The sequence below is a fragment of the Anguilla rostrata genome, chromosome 17, assembly GCF_018555375.3.
Source record: "Anguilla rostrata isolate EN2019 chromosome 17, ASM1855537v3, whole genome shotgun sequence".
NCBI classification, from domain to species: domain Eukaryota; kingdom Metazoa; phylum Chordata; class Actinopteri; order Anguilliformes; family Anguillidae; genus Anguilla; species Anguilla rostrata.
Genome location: NC_057949.1, coordinates 13972305 through 13992362, shown reverse-complemented (window position 1 = coordinate 13992362; position 20058 = coordinate 13972305). Strand labels below are relative to the sequence as shown.

General features: G+C 44.3%; 1 protein-coding gene across 1 annotated transcript; it reads left to right on the top strand.

The window, feature by feature from the left end:
* The first annotated feature begins 35 nt into the window (after window positions 1-35).
* Window positions 36-19309, top strand: LOC135244189 (glycylpeptide N-tetradecanoyltransferase 1-like). The gene is made up of 12 exons (XM_064316459.1): window positions 36-233; window positions 3585-3693; window positions 3951-4095; window positions 4518-4636; window positions 4732-4823; window positions 10491-10607; window positions 11641-11811; window positions 12398-12506; window positions 13659-13829; window positions 14253-14420; window positions 16861-16998; window positions 17833-19309. Exons 1-12 carry the CDS (start codon window positions 82-84, stop codon window positions 17851-17853), a joined length of 1512 nt encoding a protein of 503 aa, XP_064172529.1. The 5' UTR covers window positions 36-81; the 3' UTR covers window positions 17854-19309.
* The last annotated feature ends 749 nt before the right edge of the window (window positions 19310-20058 follow it).

The following is a 20058-nucleotide window of genomic DNA, read 5'->3' as shown; positions in this document are numbered from 1 at the left end:
CTACATGGTCTAGCATGCAGTGCGAAACACTTCAAGGCAAGGAGAGTTCAGAATCAGAACTAGTTCAGGCTACTGAACTCTATGGTTCAAGCACGTTCTACGTTTTTGGCTTCCTGGTTAAAGATGGCGGATGAGAATGAGACAGCACCGAAGCTGGAGAAAGAAGAAGAGCTAGACGAGGACCATGCTCACTGTAGCGACTGTGAAAACGAGGAGCATCACTTCGATGATGGGTAAAGACGGAGGCGCCTTTCAAGAAAATTTCTCATCTTCGCAGGCGCGACTGACTGGGAATTTTTTTAAGCACAACTGGGCTGAGGGAACCTAATGCCAAGGAATCCCGCCCCTAGCGTTACTGCATTGGGGAGTTGCCTTGATAGATAGCCTGTTTTTGCTTCTGATTGGGCCATCGTATTATCAGTTCCTCATATGGGTGTGTCTTGGTGCTTTGTAGCCTCAATGATTCAATATCGGCTAACATGATTTAAGTAATTAAATGCGCGAGGCGTGTAATTTGGAATTTACGCTTCTGAAAAAATAGAGTACAATGGCACTGTCTTGTTGGCGACATGACATGAGTAGCATAGCTATTGAACGTTTTAATGCATGAGTTGAATCCTGCACAATGATTTGGAGAGGACAAAAATCTATGACAGCTGGCTGGCTGGGTTAGCCAACCTAGCTAGCTTCCATATGGTGATGGAACTAGGAAAAATATAGCAACGCTAGCTTCTGTTAAATGCCGAAATCCTTTGTATGGAACGTCACAGCTAACGTTAGCTGTGGTTGCATAATTAATACATTTCTCTCATTTTGAGCGCTTCAAAACAGAGTTTGTCATTAGCTTGTCAACAGAATACAACAGAGAAACCCCTATTTCAGGCCAACCCCAGAAGTTAGCTAGTTCAGCTAACTAGCGATCTGCACTGCTCATGTTACCTACGTTATCAAACACGTTATATGTCACTGATGATTTCGAGGCTATGCTATCGATAACATTCTGTGGCCTGAGGCTTTCAGTTAGCTATGAATCATACGACTAAAACCGGTCTATGCTATGACTCACTGATGTCGCTAACTAATGAGACCAGACAACAATGCACCGTTATTTATTTACGCGGTCACATACAGTTATAGCTAGTGCTAGATGGTTGATGTAGACGAAGTGTAGTTGAACCCGTTATTTGCTGGCTAACCGTTTAATTTCAAATGTTAGCCATTGCAGTAGACTAAGTTGCTTTGCACATTTGTACTGCTAGATACGACGTTAACTTACTAGCCGAAGCGCAGTTAAAGTTAGCTCTAATTAACTTAAATTATGGTCTTAAATAAAAAGACCACAATTAAGACCATAATTATCACCACTAGGTTGGTGTTCCATTAGCTAACGTTATACTGAATAGGTAGCCTATACTGTAAGGTAACATTAAACGACATAAGTGCCATGAAAGGTTCGTCTTTCATCTGAACGGTTTGTGAAATGTATGCCATGCAATTTTATTATCGGCAGCATACAACAGGTAATGCTGTTTGACTTTGTGTTCAAGACGAGAGAAAGATGTACTAGGGCGGCTAAGGCCTTGCTCAGACAGCATCATTATTCGTCAGTGCGTTCTGTCAACGACTCAAGGTCATACAGGGACTACCCGAGGGGACAATTTGGTCTAAGTAGCTAAACTGCTTAAATAGAACGAGTTAGAGTGTATTCGCAGAAGTTAGCATGTTTAGTTCTTACCATAACACATTGGCTTTGATAGCATAAATATATGGGCTGTTATTAACTTTTCCTTTCAACACTAACCTAATTTTATGATTTAGCATTTTATCGTGAAAGTATTCATCTCTAACTTTAGCTAACCACAATTTATGTGCAGTTACAAGCATGACATTTTCACGTGTGGGTCTAATATAGTGTTTACGTGGGGCTACCATTTCTTTCTGAATTTGTCAGTGTAGTTTTGTCTTTGTTTAGATTTTTTTTTTTTTTACAGGATTGTAATTTTAAAACTGGCAACAAAAATTGAATTCATGTAAAATCTGCCCCGGGTCCAGTTTAAGGGCATGTGTGGTCTTCTCAGAAGATTAGGCCTAACTAGTTTTCTTCAATTTGATCGTAACCTTCTCAACCAAGCGCAAGTCAGCAAGTCTACACTTGCGCAAAAAGCACAACAAATTAAATGCAAGGAAGTATATTAAATACTTCCTACAGTATTGTGTTCTTTTATTGTCACCTTTTATAAGTGTCACATAAAAGTCAGTGGTGGCTGTCACAATACCAGGGGCATTTCGCAATTCAGTTTTCAGGGATGGTATTCACACTCCCACTGCATAACACTGTCAGCTATCCCATATTTAAGCGAAGCTGGTTCAAACTAGCCTACTAGCCTAGTGTGACTTGTGTGAATGACAGGATGCAACACGCTGGCTGTACTTCTAGAGTCCTGACTCATTGAAAGTCTCGGCCCAACCCTGGAGCTCTTCTTGCAGCCAGTCACTGCAGAGTGGACAGCAGGTTACCATTGCTGTTGTGGATCTTGGCTTGTATCTTAAGGGTTGCAAGTTCAACTCCCATGTTGGCCAGAGCCACTGTACCTTTGATCTTGAATTTTTATCTTGAATTACTTCAGGAAATACTGAGCCGTATAAATGGCTTGTCTGTAAAAGAAAAAAAAAAAAGAGCGAGGTGTGATTAGAGACTAAATGCCTAAATGTAAATACAGTCCACTCTACAGTTGTGATGGCCTGCACCATGTGTTATGGATGCCTGTGTACACAGGGGTGCTAATGTGCTCTGGAACACACTCATGGTGTCAAATGGGGCGGGACCAGAGAGGAACATGGCTTGGAAGGATGCGGAACAGCAGTCGAAGTGTTATGACTTCCTTGTTTACTGTTCTTCTTCACTGTGCTGGAAGCTGACTTCCCCGTGCCCCTGCCTTTTTGGGGGGGGGGGGAGGGCGGGTCACATGATGCTCCATCTGGTCTGACCTTACAATACAAACGCAGCTCAGTGTGGCCACGCTCCATCCGCGGACGCTAATGGGATTAGCCCGCGTCCCTCTGTAAGGACGCGGCCTCTTTCACCCCGGACACCACCGGGGTGGGTGGGGTCTGCACTTTGTAGCCACGGGAACCAGGCGTGATTGGCTCTCTCTCTCTCTCTCTCTCTCTCTCTCTCTCTCTCTCTTCCTTCTATATTTGATTGGCAGTTAAGGGAAACGCACGGAGCCGGTGTGCGCTCGGTATAGGCTGCGTAACTGCGCTGTTACGGCAACTTGAAAAAGGATCCGAGTCTGAGATTTTATTGTATTTTCTCATAATTTTGTTGAGGTGCTCGTGAATTTAGCCCCTCCACTATTAATACTTGGGGCACACCCTGAAACACCCCCCCCCCCCACCCCATTGTGTTGTCAGTGCAGTTTGATTATCCCCAGCCAGTGGCAAGTGGTGAACACTTTTGTGCTGTAGTGTAAACTGGGAGGCTTTGTTATTGGCCGGTATGGCTGGAGAAATATCAGTTATGGATACTGACCCCCCCAATTTCTATATCTCTGCTGAGAATGTCTCTCGCCCTCTTTCTGAAGGGACAAGAGCCCAGGCGATGACTCCGGTGCCAAGAAGAAAAAGAAGAGACAGAAGAAGAAAAAGGATAAAAGCGGAGGCACAGATTCTTCCCAGAACTCAGTGGCCAAGGTCTGCTTCGCTTGTGGGCTCCCGTACTATAGCGGTGTACGCAGGAGGGAGGGAGTGTGTGTGTGTGTGTGTGTGCGCGTGCACGCTAAAGTGTGTGCCCGCCGGCGAGTGCTCTCTGTCTGTCCATGCACGTCGGAGCGCACGCGTGTGTGAGCGTGTCATCGCGCCCGCACCGCGTGCTTTTGCCCGTCTCCTCGCGTGCGTTTGGGGTCTGCTGTCCTTCGCTGACCGGCTGCCTCGCGGTCCTCGTTCCGCAGGTGAACTCTCTGCCGGCCGACAAGCTGCACGAGATCCAGAAGGCCATCGAGCTCTTCTCCGTGGGCCAGGGCCCTGCCAAGACCATCGAGGAGGCCACTCGCCGTAGCTACCAGTTCTGGGACACGCAGCCCGTCCCCAAGCTAGGTATGGAACGCACCATGGGTCAAGCAAAGAACACAGTGAACGATGCTCTGTGCAGGGGTCCTCAATCTTTCCCAGAAAGGGTCGTTCTGGGTGCAGTCTTTCGTCCCAATGAAGTCCTAAACACACCCGATTCTACTAATCAAGGTCCTTAGCCAAGACTCTAGTAATTGATTAGTAGAATCAGGTGTGTAACTGGTTGGAATGAAAGTCGGCACCCACACCGGCCCTTTCTGGGTAAGGTTGAGGACACCTGCTCTGTGTAACATTTGAATCTATCAGTTTTAATGAGAAAGGGACTGTGCTCTTCAATTGGACTAACTGTGTTCTCTCGTTCTGTGATTGGCCCATCTGTGCTCTCTTGCTCTGTGATTGGGCCTACCCGTGTTCTTTCGCTCTCTGATTGGGCTGGTTTTGTTTTCCAGGGGAGATGGTGACGTCGCATGGCTGCATAGAGCCGGACAAAGCCAACATTCGCGAGGAGCCCTACAGCCTCCCCCATGGCTTCTCCTGGGACGCCCTAGATTTGGGCGACGCTGCCGTGGTGAGCCCTCCGCCCGTCCGTCACTCAAAACACCCCCCGTCTCATTGTTTAAGGTGGACTTGAGCGTTTAAACGTTCTCCATCTCTTCCTCGCAGTTGAAAGAGCTGTACACCCTTCTAAATGAAAACTATGTGGAGGACGACGACAACATGTTCCGCTTTGACTACTCCCCCGAGTTCCTGTTGTGGTGAGTGCCGCCCCGGCTGCAGTCGGGGCGTGGCCAGTGTGTGGCCTGTCAGCCAGTGGAATTTGATTAGCTCATACAGTACACCGGTGAAACCTCATGAATGTATGCACATTTTGAATACCTGATAAACGTGAACTCATTTCTTGAGATTAGCTTTGTCTGGTTTTATGCAAATTTTTGTTGAATTATAAATGATGCGCTACACATACTTTTCTATTAGTATTTTTACAGGAAACTCTTGTGCTCTAACAGGAAATGTTCCAAATCAAAATTAGTTATTTGTCAGCAGATATTTTAAGGGAAATAAAAAAGTGAAATATGCTGTTTGCATTAGTAATTAATATTTGGTAGCCCCCCTTTGCTGCAAGAACCACTAACATTTTCAGGATCGGTATCTACCAGAGTTGCACATTGTTTGGGAGTGATTTTGCCCTTCTTCTTGGCAGATTTTCTCCAAGTTGTTGAGTCTGGTTGAGGACTGGGCAGCTGTAGAATATATTCGCCTTTTCGTTCTTGAACTGCTCCAGTGTTGCTTTGGCCTTGTATTTGGGATCACTGTCCTGCTGAGAGTTCAGCTTTCTCCCAAAGCTCCAGTTCTTTCGCAAGCTGAAGCAGGTTCTCCTGCAGTGCCGCCCTGTGTTTTGCTTCATTCAGTCTCCCTTTCAGTTTTCACTCGATGCCCAGTCCCTGCTGATGAAAAGCATCACGCTGTCACGCTTTTCTGATAGGGTAGGGTTTCCTGAGCAGTGATCAGGTTTGAGCCACTCGTAGCGTTTTGAACTTTGGCCAAAAAGCTCTGTCCTGGTCTCATTTTACCACAAAACCTTTTCCCACGTCTTAGCTGGGATCACTATCAGTAATGGCTCTTTATCAGTGATGGTTTCTTTCTTGTCACCTGCAGGCCAGTTTAATGCTAAGGCCTTAGTATTGTTGACTGGTTTACTCCACTCTCTGCCACTGAACTGGACCTCCCTTGTAAACACCTCACAGCTAGACCAATGAGGGTTTGTAGCTGGAGGGGAAGGCACCGCGTATTTTCCCTTGGCTGGTGTGAGTCAAAACCAGAGATGTTATTTATTTTTCCTCTGTTCGTAAGAACAGGGCACAATTATACTTAAGAATGCACTGGATCCGTCGCCACGGGTCAGATATGAATGCGCCGCTTCATATCCGCTTAAGACTGGCCTGAAACGGACCAGTAACATTCTTATTACTCTCCGTTCACAAACGGGGCTATGTTGTCATCAGAGATATATCTGACTTGTCGCCGGACTGGGAGCATCAGAATACTCACAAATGAGCGGAACAACACATCAAATATATCCATGACCACAGCAAGTAAGCGTAACGGTTACTAGGGTTTACTCTCGTAATTATCTGACTCCAAATAAACTTAGAATTTAAAATTTGGTTTTAACTATACGTGGAGCTTGGAGTGGTTACACTCGACTCTATCTTGTGCCATCATTCCTCAATATATGATCACGGGATTAGCAATATTGCTAAATCTCAGTTCGGTGAAGCTGACCACCATAATACATGCATTCATTTTTGCATAGACAGTTATGAGCCCAGGACAGTGCGCATTTATCGGGCTCCTTAAGGAAAATTTGACAAGAACCGACGTATAACGCCCAAGGGCCAAAAACTCCAGAACCAATACAACACAAATCCCGTTAGCGGGCAGATCGTGGTCGCCTATCTAACTTGAGGACCTCACTAAAGACTTTCGCTGTACTAGACCCCTGATCAGTAGGTCTTAGTCAGAATTGTCCCCCTAAGTATTTAATCAGAATTTCGGCTGAAAAGAGTATAAAATGGATTAGAGTCATGAAGACCACGCAAGTTAAAAATAAGAAGAATTTATTAACAGGCAGGTAGGTCATTAGCTTAGAATTCACAATCAATTCTAAAATACGAAACTTCTTGAACATATATACAGAGTAAAAAGTTCTTACCCAGCCTGTTCAGCTACACACGGAACACAGAGTATGCGCAGTGTGGGAAGTCGATTACGATCTTCCTCGACAGGATTGTCTCCCTTCCTTTTAAGCCAAATCCCGCGTTTGATCTAGGCGGCATTGCCATAAATTAACCTGGACGAATGATAAAATCTGGAATTTAGACCCCCACCGTTTGGAGGCTGTTGTCAAAACAATTAGTGGGGAGATTGGGAAAAGGAGATGATTACCAGAGAGGACATTCCATTGTGATAGTTTTTCCCTGAGTTTCTGAAACTATGTTTTATTAAATTTTATTTGGTATGAAATATATTTCATTTAATTTTTGGAATTTCCCTGAATACGTCCATTCCAAACATGTCAAGGGGATGTAATATTATGGTGCAGTTGTCATGAAAATACCCTTTTGTTGAACCATTTTACATGCAATCCATGTTATTACTACATAAGGCATAATACAGCAATATAATGAAAACGTGCATGGTTTGTAAGGTTTTACGGGGTTTGTCAATATTATAAACAGACGGTTTAGAGTCCTGATCCAGAAAAGAAATAAAAAGTGTAATGATAGAGGGGCCCACATAAGGGCACTGTGGTACTGTCAAGAGCAGTTGCCCCACCATTTTGCCAGAGGCCTGATGATCTTTTCACCCTTAATGGCCCCAAAACACACACACCCACAACCATAGACAAAGAGACTAGTTCCCCTTATCTTAGTCTTGTCCAGATGGCAACATTCCAGAGAGCCAACGGCCTGCTCACACAACCATAGACAAATAGTCCAGTTCCCCTTATCTCAGTCTTGTCCAGAGGGAAAAGCCACGTTTCCACCGCAGGAACTAGAGTCTAAATTTAGTTCCGGGGGCTTTATTTTACCCCCAAAAACGTTCCTGCTCGGGGGGTAGTACTTTCCGAAAGTACAGGAATCTTTTGGGTGGAGCTTGCAGCGCTGAACATTTCTGATTGATCGAGTACTCCGCAGCATTTTTTTGTGTTTATTTTCAGCTGCCATGTTTAAAAATCTGGAGGGCACACTTCGCTGCTCGGCTAGCAGTAACTTGGAAGGAAAGCAAACGGTGGCTGTACCACTACTAATTTAAATTTTCACGCGAGTCCGAGTTTTCGTTCTATTCTTGTAATTTTGCGATTGACGATGTTGTTGCCAGTTATATTGGAAATGTGAATGCACTGTCGCTTCGGATGTCAAGACATGAAAGCGAATGTTCGTATAAAAACATAATGAATGTGTTTGAGAGGATATATAAAACAGTTACACTCTGACTATTGGCCTGTTATATCCTATTTGTTGCATAACAACGGTCCAAGTTCAACTACCAACAACAGTTTTGCTTGACAACGGTAAAATATGCCCAAACGGCTGCAGAAAAATATTTCAATTCCAGGTGATCGATAAAATCGATAAAAATCAATAAATACAAAAGTAACCATATATAATCATTGTCGGTAACCCGTTGTATATAAGTGGAATAAACCCCTCTGGGCTGTCACGGTTATTAGAAAATAATGTAGGCCACTTTGGTGGTAGTATGGGGTTACAGAAGAAATCATAGGACAGATGGACCGACGACAACGTCGCTTTTTCATACGTCAGTGGGCTAATTTGCCTAATCTTCGCGGGACTTTAGACCGCGGTGGAAACGCAGACAACCATGGGCTGAAGGAACCTTTTAGTTCCTTGAAAAGTAGTTCCTGGGACTTTTGGTGGAAACGCGGCTTAACATTCCAGAGAGCCAACGGCCTGCTCATCCAGAGGGAGTCCGAGTAACCTATTGTTTTATCACAAGGCTCTCGGGTCCTTTGAAGTACAGGATGAGTCCCAGCCCCCAGGCTCATTCAAATGCCAGCCTTTTCTGGGTCCCAGTTTGACTCCCCTCTACACCCTCAAAGTGATTGTTGGCCTCTCCATGCCATCCCTCACAAGTCTTCTTGTGGATGGACTCTGGAAACTGCTTTTTCCAGTTTTCCAATTTTATGTGTTTGTATTATTTTTTTATCTCTAATTTCCATAGAATGCTGTTTAGTCTTCTTTTTCTCACTTGTCCTTCCGATTCTCAGCCCGACCAATGGTCCTTAAACAAATCTTGAAAATGACAGTTACTTTGTTCACAGGCAGAGGCCAGTGGTAAGGCAATTGTACCCTCATTAGGGCTAATTTTCATCTATGTAAACTTCCATGTTCCACTTCTATGTGAGCTTCCTGAGAACTTGTTTTATGCAAACGGCATATTTCCTTTTAAAATACTTTTTAAAACCAATGTCAACTTAAAATAATGACTTTTGAGTTTTATTGTTTTTAAATAAAATATCACACAGAACAGAACTTCAATGTATCATTTGTAATTTGCTAAAATGTGAGAATTGATCAAGGTCTATACCGTATGTGTTTGCAAGGCATTGTATATGAATTGGCGTTCTCACTGGACCGATCTTTCTCAAGAATATGTCTGCCATCTTGAAAAGTGTTCCTGATGATCTACATATTCTCAGCGTATTCTGAGTGCATCTTCAAAGAGCCTTTTAATAAAAGTTGGCTTCCTAGTGAAAGCTCAGATAAAACAAAAACATGAAAAGCCTTTGACTCTAAAGTTGTACTATTTTTAGAATGTCTTGGTTCCAAACAATTGATCAGGTTCAAAACAATTTACCGGGTTGTTAATCCTCCCTCCAATGTGAATTTGCACTCCTCTCCGGAACAAAGTTTCTCTTATTTTTAATTACAAATTTGCTAACGTTGGAACTCGGATCTCATCCTCAACACTAGGTGTAGTGATCACTCCTTCAATCAGTGCTGTGCTTGGATTATATAAACCTATATTTACTTTTACTTTTATGAGCTCCCAAGAATCAGGTTTTAGAAGCACTAAAACGGCTGAACGTAAAGTGACCAACGACCTCTTAATGAATGCAGATGCTGGAAAGTGCTCTATCTTGGTATTATTTGACTGAAGTTCAGCCTTTGATACAGTTAATCATGCCATTCTAATTGACCTAAGAGACTGGGTTGGGGTTGTGCATGCTATTTTACCCTGGTTAGAGTCGTACTTACCCGACAGGCAGTTTTATGTGTCTTTTGGGGAGTCCTCATCCAGTCATGTTCCTATTTGCTGTGGTGTTCCCCAAGGCTCCATCTTGTGCCCTCACCTGTCCTCAATTTACATTCCAACTTCAAGACTGCCGCAAGCAAAACCTGTCCTTCCACTTATATAGTGATGACATGCAACTCTGCCTCTCCGTGAACAGTAATGAGGACCCCGGTCTGAACACTCTTGTGAACTATCTGTTAGGTGTTAAATCCTACATCCTTTTAACATTAAATGAGGATAAGACTGGGATCCTTATTATTGGCTCCAAAGCCCAGACTGGACATGGACAATAAGTTGACCGTGTTAAATCTGAAAAGCAAATCTCAAAAAGATTTGCACATGGGTAATTGTTATAACACTTTTTTTAAGGGTGTCTCTTACCTTCTGAGAAACAGCGAGAAAGTGCGACTACTATTATCTGCTCCCAAAGCAGAAAAGGTTGCACATGTATTTATTACAAGCAGACTAGACTACTGTAATGTGGTATTCTTATGGTCGTTTGAATGTACTCTGTGTACAATAGGTGCTATACATCATTATTATTATTATTATTAGTATATGTGATATGTATGTCCCCTCTCCCCCCCCCCCCCCCCCCCCAGGGCTCTGCGCCCCCCAGGCTGGCTGCCGCAGTGGCACTGTGGTGTGCGTGTGAACTCCAACAAGAAACTGGTGGGCTTCATCAGCGCCATCCCTGCCAACATCCGCATCTATGACACGTCAGTACCGCTCTTACACACTCTTACATCTATGACACGTCAGTACCGCTCTTACACACTCTTACATCTATGACACGTCAGTACCGCCCTTACACGCTCTTACATCTATGACACGTCCTTACCTCTCTTACACACTCTTACATCTATGACACGTCCTTACCTCTCTTACACACTCTTACATTTATGACACGTCTTTACCTCTCTTACACACTCTTACATTTATGACACGTCAGTACCGCTCTTACACACACTTACATCTATGACACTTCCTTACCTCTCTTACACACTCTTGCATGTATGACATGTCAGTATGGCTCTGCGTGTCTTACATACTCTTACACTTGGGGAATGCCTTGTCTGTCTGCTGCTGGAGCCCTTTGTTGGTTTGTGTTGCGTGCCAGTACTAAAACTGAGTGATAGCGTTTTAGCGGCCAGCTTGTGTGTGTTGTCTCACGGGAGAGTAATTCATTTTTTCAGCTTCGGGTTTACAGTTTGGCGATAAACTCTTGAGCCGTGTGGTCGCCTCGGTCATGACTCGGATTTTACTGTAATCTTCCCCTGTCTGCGCAGTTCAAGGACGACTTGCTGTAAAAATGGACTGTTGACTGTGATGAACATGAGAATAAACACAAAATTTATGTTCAATTTCAGCAAAAGGATAATTCAGAGTTTTATTCTAGATGCCAAACACTATTTAATGTCCCCGTATCCAACACTGTTGCCCTGCTCTCCCACACAGAGTCAGTCTTATCCAACGCTGTTGCCCTGCTCTCCCATACAGAGTCAGTCGTGTCTAACGCTGTTGCCCTGCTCTCCCACACAGAGTCAGTCTTATCCAACGCTGTTGCCCTGCTCTCCCATACAGAGTCAGTCGTATCTAACGCTGTGCCCCTGCTCTCCCATACAGAGTCAGTCGTGTCTAACGCTGTGCCCCTGCTCTCCCATACAGAGTCAGTCGTATCTAACGCTGTTGCCCTGCTCTCCCATACAGAGTCAGTCGTGTCTAACGCTGTTGCCCTGCTCTCCCGTACAGAGAGAAGAAGATGGTGGAGATAAACTTCCTGTGCGTGCACAAGAAGCTGCGCTCCAAGCGCGTGGCCCCAGTCCTGATCCGGGAAATCACCCGGCGGGTCAACCTGGAGGGCATCTTCCAGGCGGTTTACACCGCGGGCGTGGTCCTGCCCAAACCCGTCGGCACTTGCAGGTGTGTGTCACGCTGCCCCTCAGGTACACAGCAGTGTGTAATCTCTCTCTGTCTCTCTTTCTAATTCTTACGCATTACATTACAGGCATTAGGCAGACGCTCTTATCCAGAGCGACTTACACAACTTTTTACACAGCATTTACATTGCATCCATTTATACAGCTGGATATATATGTATTTATATATATATATATATATATATATATATATATATATATATATATTTACATTGAAGCAATGCAGGTTAAGTACCCTGCTCAAGAGTACAACGACAGCATCCTACCCAGGAATCAAACCTGTGACCTTTCGGGTTACAAGCCCAGTTCCTTGCCCACTATGCTACACTACACATTCTCACACAGGCATTCTCACACGCACCCAAGCTCACACACACACACAGCTGCACCTGCAGGTGTGTTGTTAGTCACTCACACAGACCCTCGCGCACACTGATCCTCCTTACACACGCAGTTGTGCAATGACACACACTTCACCTGTAAGCGCATTGCGCCCACGCGCACACACAAGTTTGGACTGGCACACTTTGATTTCGCTGAGTGGAAACTGGCGTTGTCTGTGTCGACAGGTACTGGCACCGATCTCTGAACCCGCGCAAGTTAATCGAGGTGAAGTTTTCGCACCTAAGCAGGAACATGACTATGCAACGGACCATGAAACTGTACCGGCTGCCCGAGGTCAGTGCACTGGCGCCCCCTGGTGGCGTGTAACATTGTAGTCTGCTGTCTTGTGTTTTAGTGAGTGCCCTTTCAAACACCATGGAACCTACTAAAGCTGTCTTTAGAGTTATGAGACACCTGTGTTAACTTGTGAAATCCTTCTGCTCGGTTAGACCACATGGACAAAAACCCCATAAAAAAAGAAAAATGACTTAAGGGCGTGCCACGTGTGTTCTGCCTTCAAATGTTTTCAAATACGCTGATGAGAGTATTTACTTGAAAATTTGCAGTATTTACACAAAAAATGAAACTTTTTTTACGCATGGACTTTGCTTTAACGCAACGAAAGGCAGGAGTGTCCTAGCAGTGACAGATGGCACGTAGCCTTACCTCTGTGACTCATAAACGGGACTAAGCAAATATTATCTAACTTCAGTCTATATTAATCCAGTTAACATGAACTGTTTGGACTCTTCTCTGTTATCGGTTAAGCATAGATTTCTTCGCGTGCAAAGCAGGATCCGTGGCCTCTTATTTTTTTCTGTGCTGTTACTATGTAGGAGTCACGGTCGGTATGGGAGACATGACCGTTATTTTGGCTGTGCTTGGTTTACAGAGAATTTGATTGCGCGTTTTGCGCACGCGACTGCCGAGTGCGTCTATTTAAAAAATCAGCACGCGTACGCGGTCAACGGTGATCTCTAATCCGCAGCGTGCGACCGAGTTCAGACGAAAACTTTTATTCTGAATTAATAAAATAATATTGGGAAGCATTGTTTTTTTTGATGAACAGGACAGAAAGTGGCACGGTTCTGTTCTGAATTGCAAATACGGTACTGCATCAACACACGGAATGACACAACTGATTTAGCGAGATTTAGCGAAATATAGCAAAGAGCTTCTTACATACCGACAGATCTCCCCAAACCGCTCAAATTTTCCTTTATTATAATTACCCAACCGTGGTGAATAACAGGACCGGAGCCTGCGGAAATCAAGCCTGTTGTGGTGACAGTGGGTGTGGGGACTGTAGGGTAAATGCGCTCATACACGCAGGAAGCTGCGAAGGGCCATAGCTGTGCTCTGGCTGTGTTTTTGTGCTGTGCTAGATTTCTGTTCTAATAATTTCTCTCTTTCTGCCACTCTGACGGTGTCCGCCCCCCCACCCAGGCCCCCAAAACGGCAGGCCTGCGGCCGATGACCCAGAAGGACGTGGGGGCGGTGCACAGGCTCCTGGGGGAGTACCTGCGGCTGTTCCACCTGACGCCCGTGCTGAGTCCGGAGGAGGTGGAGCACTGGCTGCTGCCCAGGGAAAACATCATCGACACCTTCCTGGTGGAGGTGGGTCAGCTGTCCGTCAACAGCGGCGCCTAGCAACACTGCACCACAGTCTCACACAACTGGGCTGTCTTTTGATGTCTACACCACTGGAGGCTCATGCATGGATTAGTGTGTTCATCAGTGCAACTGTGATGGTAGACAGTGCTGATGTCACGTTGTGTTGATTAGGGGTGCTCACTCCAAGTTTTTTGTCTCCCGATCCGATCCGAGTACTGTACATTCAGTATCTGCTGATACCAATCCGATACTGATAAGTTTTGTTATTTGATACCCAGAGTTCTGATGTCATAGTGTGTTAATCAGAGTAACTGTACTGGTTATCTAGTGTGCTGATATCATAGTGTGTCAATCAGAGTAACTGTGCTGGTTATCCAGTGTGCTGTTATCATGCTTATCACAGTAACCGTGCTGTTTCTGCTACAGAACCAGGAGGGCGTGGTGACGGACGTCCTGAGCTTCTACACCCTGCCCTCCACCATCATGAACCACCCGGTGCACCGCAGCCTGAAGGCAGCGTACTCCTTCTACAACGTGCACACGACCACGCCCCTGCTGGACCTGATGGGCGACGCCCTCATCCTGGCCAAATCGGTGAGACCGGAACGTTCCAGAATCCCAAAGCGATAACACCCGGACGTTTCAAGCTCCCGGACCAAACGCGATACGGGGCGTATGCCAAAGAACAAAAAGCCGCCACGTCGCGTCACCCAAATATTAACCGTTACCCACAACACCGTGTGTCCTGGGGGAAAAAAGGGGGTGGGGGTGGGGAGGGGGGGGGGGTGAATTTGCAGTTTGAGGGAGGTTAGGTTACACTCAAATGAACAGCAATGCAAATGATTTTTCTCTTTGATTTGCACGTTGAGCAGGTTCTGTCATTGCATTTGATCTTTGTTGGTGCAGAGGAAAATTACGTTGCCTGTACTCATTTAGCTGACAGGCTAATATTAAACCAAACCAGTAGGCCATTGTTAAGCAGAACATCCTCAATGTAACAAGACTGAACAATCGATAATAAGCTAATCACAGGAGATGGTATAAATTAGATCAGGCTAATCTTACATTGTAACAAGGCACTGACGAGAATTAGCTCTAAGTGGACTGACAAGAAATTGATCGAGTAGATTATCTCCGGACTGTCAGCTACACTTACTCAAAATTGCCCGTAGAATAATCTTTTCATGTTAAGACATCTACAGCCCTTATGTTTTGGATATACTCATAGTATTTTAGCAAATATGTAGAAATGGGTTCCATTTTTGGTGGGAAGAAAGAAAAAAGTTTATGTCTACCAGATGTTCTGTTTCACAGATTGGTAAGGGAGCATAAAATGGATGTAACGACTAAATAGCTGACTGACTGTAGATATAGCTGACTGTGAATGCTGTAGAATTCACACATGCTATCCTACTATGTCCTTCTGCGCAAGCTAACTGTCATCCAGCGAAAAAAAATATCAAAAGGCTATTTGCTGTGAAGCATAATTTGCATGGTTGCATGGACCATCCGTTCTTTGCTTTTGTATTTAGCAGGGTATCTGTAGGCTGCTTTGCTTTGCTCATTTTCTTCCATTTTATGGAAAACGAAAGCAGCGACAGTTTCTGTTTCCCAGCAGTCATCCGCCTTATACTAAACGTTTGACACAATAAACTGAGTCATCTGTCGCTTTTACGGACAAGAAAATAAATGCGACCAGTGGCAAGGTCGTGAGCCGAGTCCAGTAATTGAGACAAAGAGCTGTCTTGTGCTCGAGAGCTGGCTGTCGGCACGCCGTGAATGACTAAACTTCTGCAGAATTAGCATGGGCTACGTGGTGCTAAAGGCGAAAGGAGCTTTGATGGGAAAACGACAGGCTCGTTCGTAGCGGATACAGTGCGTTTTCACGTGTATTGCATTACATTGCATTCATTTGGCGGGCGCTTTTATCTGAAGCGACGTACGATAAGTGCGTACGGAAGTTCATTGGAACAACTACAAAACACAGGTCCGAGAAGGTACAATACACATTATGTGACAGTTGTTCATAGCCATGAACTCATTACGTCCAGTTCACTCGGTAAGCATAGGCTGGGTCACAGAGTGATGTTAGGTCAAACTATGACTCGTGACAACAAGCTATACACAGAATACACTGAAATAATTTATTTAGACATGCTATGGCTGCTTAAAATATTATTCCAGCGAAGGTAAAACATGATTGTATAACATGGGCATACCAGCATTTTTGTTACATTTTGTTCCAATGGCCACTAAATCACGAAACGATAGTGGAGAGAGAAAACTCGGCTATTATTTGTAATCATTCTGTAAGTCGGACGGTGTTTTGGCAGGTAGGCTAGTACAAGAATGAATGCGGTGCGCAGGGACTTATTCATAGCTAGCATAACGTTTGACACATTTGACACATACTGTGCTGCATTAGATATGTCAGTAATAACAACAGCTGTAGAACTGTAAGAAATAAGAAGTAAACCCATGGGTGTTAGCTTATGTAAAATCTGCGATATTGGTGCTTCCGATTCAAGGTTGCTGCGTAATTATTCCGAAAACGCTGCTAAGCTCGTTATCCGCGCTTCGTGTGTGGAATGTTGCCGAACCTGCCTGTGAGGCTCCCTGCACTCTCCGTTTCACCCTCGTGTTCGAAAACAGTAGCGGAGCGTGATATACGAAGTGATTTACAGTCCAGAGAGAATTTCTCAAAATACCATGCAAGGGATGGTTAAACCGTGTAAAACAAGGGTTTTCTTTTTTTCATCATTTCTTCCCCAATACTAATCACGGTTCACTAAGTTCAGTGGAAAAAGAAACTGGAACGTGTTCCAGGAACTACTGAGGTTTCAGATCCTGGGTGCGGATGGTTCCGGATGGTTTTGTGCAGTGGAAAAAGGGGCTTGAGTTGGTTTTGGTGAACACGTTTTCTGTGGCTCGTTGGGTATGTTGTCCAGAGCAGGTCCACGGTTTTGGCAAGAACTCAGTTAGGCTTGCTTCTCCTCACCCCTTTCTCTCTTTCTCTCTTGTTTTATGCGTTCAGAAAGGGTTCGACGTCTTCAATGCACTAGACCTGATGGAGAACAAGACGTTCCTGGAGAAGCTGAAGTTTGGCATTGGGGACGGGAATCTGCAGTATTACCTGTACAATTGGAAGTGCCCCAGCATGAACCCGGAGAAGGTGCAGTATATGAGGGCCTTTGCCCCCCCCCCCACCATCACATCCCCAAAAATTTTTTGTGAATATGTGCAGAAATATTCAGTGCCTAACATATTGTTTGGATATGCGGTCATATTTTTCCTTGAATTAGCTCTGTACTCCACTATTTTAGATTTGTAATCAAGCAATTTACCTGTGGTTCAAATGCAGATTATCAGCTTTAATTAGGGTTTTTTCATACATTTTGGTTTCACCATGCAGAAATTGTAGTTTTGAATACTACCATGTACACAAAAATCCCCTCCTTTATACGTAAGGCCTGGCAAGGATCACATATATAGTCTCAACACCCTCTGGAAAATGTACACTTGTTGTGGTCGGCAGCTGTGGTCTAGAACTTAGTGTTCTAGCTTTCAGTTAAAACATTCATTTGGGGAGATACTTTAAACCAGCGCCGATCAACTGGTGCCCTGAGGGGCAAATGCAGCCAGCGCAGCCTTAATCACAAAACCCTTTGATGGTTCGAAATGAAAAAAATGTACTAGTAATTGATGCATTTCAATGTATCCAAGCCTGAATCTGCACTGTCAACACACCTCACTTTAGTGACAGAAAACGGAATATATAGAACACACTTAGTTTAAGCATTGTGTTACGTAGTGTGTAATAAATACATTATTTCAGGAAAATTGCATGGTGAATGTATGGCCAACTCTCTGCTGGGCAGTAAAGACCTGTTTCTGTGCTGAACATCGAGCCCCTTGCAGAAGGGTGACTGAGGCGTTTGCATGCAAATTAATGGAAGTGTTGAGCCAGGCTAACCGAGCGCCTGCTTGCTGCTGATGTCGCCCTCAGGTCGGCCTGGTGCTGCAGTGATGTCCTCTTGCCACAGCCAAATCGGGAGGCCACGCCGTGCACTTAGCACCTGGATAATGGAATGATGGACTTTCCTCTTCAGGGAAGAGAACCCCACCGCCCATTTTTAATTTTGACCTTTGACTTTGACCTTTGACCTGCACTGCTGCTGTTGGCAGGGTGGGGGGAGGGCTGCCCCCTTCCCCTTCCTCGCATGGAGCTAAAGCCATTGTATCTTCCATCCTGTACATCAGCAAGTGAACCGAGTCACTCTTGTATTATACACACCGTACTGACATTCATCATGCCATATATTAGCAACTGAACGCTATTACTACTGTACCACACACACCAAATACCCACACACACACACACACACACACACAATGATGCCATTATATCTTCTATACTGTACATCAGCATGTGAACCCATTCATTACTGTTCCACACACACACAAGCATCAAATGAAGGTATTATATGTTCCATCCTGGACATCAGCAAATGGACCTTGTCACTACTGCGATACACACATACACCATGTCATAACATCAGAAACTGAAGATTATAACTACTGAACCACACACACCATACATTCATTCAGTAATCCACCACACACACACACGCACGCACGTCCACATGCATACGCACACCATACACACACATGCAAATCGCTTTTTTCCTGCAAAGTTTGGATCGCTTTTGCAACAGTCTTACTGTCCTCTTCAGCGAAAGTTTTAGAAGAAAAAAAAAATCTAAACAAGTAAAAGAGAAATTAAATAAACACCCAAAGTGGACACAATACAAGGGCTTCTGTAAGATGTTTGTTTTTTAATTTATTTAATTGTATTGCTTTCTTGTCCTAAACGGATTTAAACTATTCTCTCTCTCTCTCCGCGTTCGCCAGTCCTCTTCCTGTAGCGCCAACGCTAGTGAATGTCAGAGGAGCCAAGCTCTCTTCACTGAACTATGAAATGTTTGAGCTTCTTTATTTTTTCTTTTTTTTTTTTTGTTTTCCACGCCGTCTTCACTGATTTTGTCGCAGTCATGGCGTCTGTAATCTCGCAGATAATCAAGCTGACAAAGACCTCCTTTTGAGGGTCGTTTGTCCAGTGAAGGGCCCTGGAGCTGAGCGGGCTAGCTAATTGCCTGGAGAGAGGAGTGCGGGGGTGGGAAGGGGGGGGGGGCGAGGGGGGTTGTCGTGGGTTTGGAGGGGATGGTTTGTGTGGAGAGATGGTTGATGAGATTTAATACTACTTATTAAATTGAGTATGGGGAAAACGTTTATGTATTGGTGGTTGGCATTTGGCAGAAGTACGAGTCGTTGCTCTGAATATGTCTTTGTGTATCCTCGGAAACACTGAGGACAAGTGCTAATGTGGAAAAGTGCTAGTGTGGGTTTACAGGGAAGGGGGAGATGTGATGTGTGGGTTTTTTGTTTTTATGCTAAATAAAAATTTAGAAGTGGTTTGAGGTTGGGATTGGTATCTGTGAATGATCATTTCTTCACGATCGTTTGTAAAGGGACTTGTTTTTCAAGTCTCCTGCAATTGTGTTCAGCTTCACCAGGGAATTTCACTCCCAAATTTTCTGAGATGTTAAATCAGTTTCTTGACACTTTGGCACATTAATTTGTTAAATAGTAGTGAATGACGAATAGTTGTTCCCTGCTCAGCAATTTGTCAGATGTGTAATGTTGGTTACAAACAGTGTTTATATGCAAATATTGTTCTGCATGCCCCTACTGCCCTTTGAAGTTAAACTTTTGACCCTTTGATGATTGAGAAGAAAAAAATGTAGTATTGTTACACATAATTGTGATCCCGCTTGTTCTATTGGATGCGGACCACTAGAAGAGACTGTGACGCTGGGAATAAATTAACTAACTTAATGAATGAAATGTATTAAATTTAATGAACACTGTTTCAACGAGATACAAGCTCCAAAGCAAAAGCACGCTGGACAGAATAAGAAGCCAAGGATTGCACTGAGCATTGGCAGAGCAGGTGTCTTTATTTGATCCATTGTTTTTGAGGTGACACCACATGGAAATTCTGAATATACCTGGGTCTGGAGATACCCTACCTTCCCTAGTTTCAAAGTTGTGTTGTACCCATATGTCAGCCTAGACTTCAATGATTCAGCAGATGTAAAATGTCATTTGTATACTGTAAAAGGTTAAAAGGTACTCAATAAATTGTAAATTATACAAAGTTTTATAAAAGAAA